The sequence below is a fragment of the Dasypus novemcinctus genome, chromosome 3, assembly GCF_030445035.2.
Source record: "Dasypus novemcinctus isolate mDasNov1 chromosome 3, mDasNov1.1.hap2, whole genome shotgun sequence".
NCBI classification, from domain to species: Eukaryota; Metazoa; Chordata; class Mammalia; order Cingulata; family Dasypodidae; genus Dasypus; species Dasypus novemcinctus.
In genome coordinates, this window is record NC_080675.1 from 265,338 (window position 1) to 269,708 (window position 4,371).

General features: G+C 71.7%; 2 protein-coding genes across 2 annotated transcripts; one reads left to right on the forward strand and one right to left on the reverse strand.

Moving 5' to 3' along the window:
* Positions 1 to 209: 209 nt before the first annotated feature.
* On the reverse strand, positions 210 to 4,025 carry TMEM121 (transmembrane protein 121). Its single transcript, XM_004474917.5, has 2 exons — positions 3,967 to 4,025; positions 210 to 1,680 (listed from the first exon to the last, which is right to left on the reverse strand). The coding sequence occupies exon 2, from the start codon at positions 1,487 to 1,489 to the stop codon at positions 533 to 535; it is 957 nt and encodes a 318-aa protein (XP_004474974.1). The 5' UTR covers positions 1,490 to 1,680; positions 3,967 to 4,025; the 3' UTR covers positions 210 to 532.
* LOC139438323 (proapoptotic nucleolar protein 1-like) lies at positions 1,488 to 2,111 on the forward strand. The gene has a single exon (XM_071213424.1). The coding sequence runs from the start codon at positions 1,488 to 1,490 to the stop codon at positions 2,109 to 2,111; it is 624 nt and encodes a 207-aa protein (XP_071069525.1).
* Positions 4,026 to 4,371: the final 346 nt, after the last annotated feature.

Here is a 4,371-nt window from a genome sequence, read left to right on the forward strand (position 1 = left end):
ACAACAAAGGTGGGGACAGTGAGGTGGGCGTGGGAGACAGAACCACCTGCCCAGGAGCTCCCAAGAGAGCCAGGGGCTGGAGGAGGCCCGAGGTGACCGGCCCCATCACGCACTACCCTCTCAGCTCCCTTTGCACCCACCTTCTTGCCACCCCCACCCCCCACCCCTGTTAGAGACAGAGACGCAAGAAAGAGGCAGAGCCCTGAGGCTTTGAATACAAAACTGTAAACGAGTCTTTAAAATGACAGAGCCTTCCTAGGCCCCAAATCCTGGGACTGTGGTCTCCACCGAGGACCCAGACCTCCGCCCTCAGTGCCCGCCCTGCCCTCCCAGGGAGCCCAGCAGGCCGGGGCCGTCCCTCTCCACTTGGTCCCGCGGCTCCAACTGCCCGAAACCCTGGGGCAGGCGTCCCGCGAAGGTCCGAGGGCCGGTGGCCCGAGGGATTCCTGAGATGAAGCACGGCACAGGAGCTCGCTGCAGACGCCCCAGGCGAGCCCGCCCCCACCCCACCCCAGGGTCCCCGCGGGCCCTGTCACGTGTCCAGGGTGTCTCGCGTGGGCGAGGGCCCGCGGGGACGCCCCGGAGGGCCGTGCAGGGGCGGGGGCGGGGGCACCGAGTTGCGCTGCGGGGCGGGCGGCTGCAGCTCCAGGGCGAGCGCCGGCGGCGGGAAGTCGCGCACCTGGCGGCGGTACTCGAGGAAGGTGCAGGCCTTGGTGGCGAGCGCCACCACGTTCTTGCCGACGAAGATGGCGGAGACGCGGCTGTCGCGGAACAGGGCCATGTTGGCGGCGCGCGCGAGCACGGCGACCACGTTGACGGTGGCGAGGCTGAGCACCGGGTAGAGCATCATCTTCTGCGGCGCGATGTGCTCGCCCTGCATGCTGACCTCGCTGAGCGCCACGCACGGCAGCACGAGCAGCAGCATGTAGCAGTAGAAGAAGGTGAGGCCCTCGGCCCACAGCGGCAGCCCAGTGCGCGGCGGCTCCCACAGGTTGGCCTGCATGTCCAGCAGGTCCAGCAGGTCGAGCGCCACCCAGAAGAGGCGGCCGCGCAGGTCCTCGCGCTTGCGGAAGGTGCGCACGTACTCCATGCGGTCCAGCGCGACGAGCAGCAGGAAGAGGCCGGGCACGCACACCGAGAGCAGCAGCGTCAGCGCCTTGCGCGCCACCGGGTCGGCCGCGCCGCGCCGCGCCGCCTTGTAGTTCTGGAAGATGAAGTAGAGCTTGATCTCCAGCACGAAGATGTAGAGGAACCAGAGGATCATGGCGTAGCCGCGCTTGGCCGTGCGCACCTCGGCGCCCACCCACACGGCCACGTAGCGCAGCACCAGCAGGAAGCACACGTCGCCCACCAGCACGATGATGCACACGCCGATCTTGCGCGGGCCCTGGTTCTGCTCCACCAGGTACGCGTCCATGACGGCCATGCTGCCCATGATCACCAGGGTGGTCAGGCACACGTGGCGCCGGTCCGGGGGTGGCAGCACCATGGTGGGCCGCCGGTGCCCCGGCCTGGGCGCGCGCGGCCCCCGCCGAGGTGAGGCGCGGCCGTGCGGCCGGCCCGGAGCGCGGCGGCGGCGCTCGGGGCGCTCAGCCTGCGGGCATGGCACGGCGCGAGCCGGCGCGGGGCCGGTCCAGCTGAGCGGGGGGCACTCCGGCCCCCGGCCGGCGAGTTCAGCACCTGGAGACGACCAGAGGAGACGGATCAGGACGCGGCCTCGAGAGCGCGGCGAGCTGGCGCTCGCGCGGCCGGGGACTCCACGGGCGCCCCCTGCTCGGGGCGCTGCGCCCCGCGAAGCCCCGGGCCCCGGCCGTACGCAGGCGCCCGCGCGCTCGCGGGTTCCCGGAGCGCGGAGCGGGCCTCCAGGGGGCGCTGCGCCCCGCGAAGCCCCGGGCCCCGGCCGTACGCAGGCGCCCGCGCGCTCGCGGGTTCCCGGAGCGCGGAGCGGGCCTCCAGGGGGCGCTGCAGCCCCACCTGAGGCCGCGAGCCCTTCCCGCCGGCGCGGGAGGAAACGAGCGGAAGTGGCTTCTCCCCGCCGCGCGTCTCCCCGAACCTGGCGGTTGGTTACCGCCGGCCCGCGCCGCCGGCCCCCGCGGGATGACGCGGCCTGAGCCCCGCCCCGGGTGCCGGTCTGAGGCCGTTCCGCTAGGGCTCCAGGTGCCCCGTCTCGGGCCGGTGCCGCGCTGCTCAGGGGGGCGGGCCTCCCTCCCGAGGGCGCCGCTCGCTCTGCCGCTCTGCGCCCACCCCACGCTGCTGAGCCCAGGGTCTGCGCGCCGAGGGGCCCGGGTGTCAGAGGCCCCAGGAGGCCAGGCCCCCAGCCGGGAGAGCGGCGTCTGGGCACGTTTTCTTCCCCAAGCGAAGGGATCGCCCCAGGCCTGCTCTGGAGGCCTCTCCGCCAGGGGCAAGCCCCCTGCTCTGGCGGCCTCGGCCTCAGCCTCCTCTGCTCCCTCCACGTCCGCGTGGCCATGCGATGCCCGGCTCCCGCCGCCTTCTGAGGGCCATTGCTCATCCTGGCCCCCACCCTTGTGCCCGTCACACCCAGGCTGCCCCGCTCACTTTGCAGGTGTGGCCCCCTGCCCATCCGCTCACCACTCCTCACCTTAGGGCCAGTCTCAGGAAGCCCACCCTCCACTAATGCCCACTAAGGGGCCCTTTTGGCTTCCGCAGCCGCCTGCGCCACTCTCACCACCCCTGGCACTGGCTGTCGTGGCTGTGCGCATCACACCCCCAGTCCGCACGCCCAGGCCGCACCCAGCCAGCACCCGTCACCCCTCTCCCCGCCTCTGCAGCGCCCCTTGGCCAGGTCCTCCCTTTACTGCTCTGTCTAGACAAGGATGTAAAATTTGATGTCACTGCTGACTGCCCAGCACTCAGGCCTGGCCCTGCTGACACCGCAGCGCCCCTGAACTGGGGAAGACTCAGGCCAGGCATCCATCAGGGCAGCCCATGCCCCTCCTCACACTCAGCACCCCACCCCTGCACCCACCTCCCAAGAGGCACTCTGAGTCCCCGGCAGCTCCAGTCAAGGGACCTGGGTCACTGGTCTGTGTCTCCACCTCCTCAGCGTTGTGGCCTCCGGCTCCCTGCCTGCAGTCATCCCACTTCTCCCACTGGGGAGACACGCCTGGCCCAGGAAGCCCACCCAGGGACCTGGGCCTCTGGCTGCGGCCACAACCCGGGGAACTGTCTCTCTCTCAGCCCTTCTCCAGGCCAAAGAGCCAAATGGTTGCCGGACAGCTAACCGCTCCCTCCCCATCCACTCCACTGCCCCCTCCCCACCCTTCCTCCAATGAGGGGGCTGTCCAACGCTGGCTGAATGCTGGGCACTGGTGACCGGTCAAACCCAAGGTAACTGCCAGCTCACAGAGGGGGCCTATGGTCCCTGCCCGGAGAGGCCCGGCCTGAGCCTGGCGCCCCTCCACCACCCTGTCCAGGCCTCTCTGGACCTGGCCCCAGGCCCCCCTGCCCTGGTCTCCTATGCCAGGCCAAGTGCCCCCACCCTGCATGAACCTCACAGAACAGACTCTGGAGTCTCCAGGCCCCTCACTGCCCCTCCCACCCACCTACACCTGCCTCACACGCCCCTCCAGAACCCGGCAGGGGCCAGGGGAGAGGAAGGGGCTGCTGCCCTCCACCCAGCCCCACAGGACAGAGACGGTGGCCACAAGGGATGGCGCTGTCCCTCACCCCTCCGATGTCTGCTCATCCCCCCCCCCAGCGCTTCCGCCCAGAAGGGACTCACCCCGCTTACCCCGTGGTCCTCACCTCCGCAGCGCCTCCCTTTGCCTTTCCCTTTCCCCCTCCCCCCACGTCCCCACCGCGCCACCCCGCGCGCACAGCCTCTGCCGGCCTCTGGCTAGGGAGGTTGTCCAGGCCTGGCCGGCAGCGGCGCGGAGCCCTCTGCCCAGCTCGGCGGACGCCCAAGCCCCCGCCCGGCCCGCCCATCCCTGGCCGGCCCGCACCTACCCGCCGCTGGCCTGATGCTGCCACCCCGGCCGGCTGGCCCCGCCGAGCGCCTCTGCGACGGGCTGGAGGCCGTGCTCGGCTCAGGCTCGGCTCCTCCCTCCCCTCCGCCCAGCTGGCCGCGCAGCGCCCGCCAGGGCCGGGGAAGCGCCGCCCCGCGCCCCCTCGATCCGCGCACCCCTGCGGCGCCGTGGCCGCTGCTGGGCCAGCGCGGGACCCGCCGCTGAGAGGGGGCGCCGTGAGCAAGTGACACTGGGAGACCAGATGCCCCCAGAACCCGACCCTTCCCCACCCCTCCGCCCCTTAGTCCCGCCCTCGTTCTGAAATGCCTCTGCAGCCCCCAGGCTCAGAGCCCGACCGCCCACCCGGACTCCCAGGGGACCCCACTCATCCCGGCATTGGCCCGCA

What these genes read in the sequence shown, in the direction of transcription:
- LOC139438323 (XM_071213424.1), top strand. Translation starts at nt 1,488, where the DNA reads ATGGTGGGCCGCCGGTGCCCCGGCCTGGGCGCGCGCGGCCCCCGCCGA.
- TMEM121 (XM_004474917.5), bottom strand. Translation starts at nt 1,489, where the DNA reads ATGGTGCTGCCACCCCCGGACCGGCGCCACGTGTGCCTGACCACCCTG.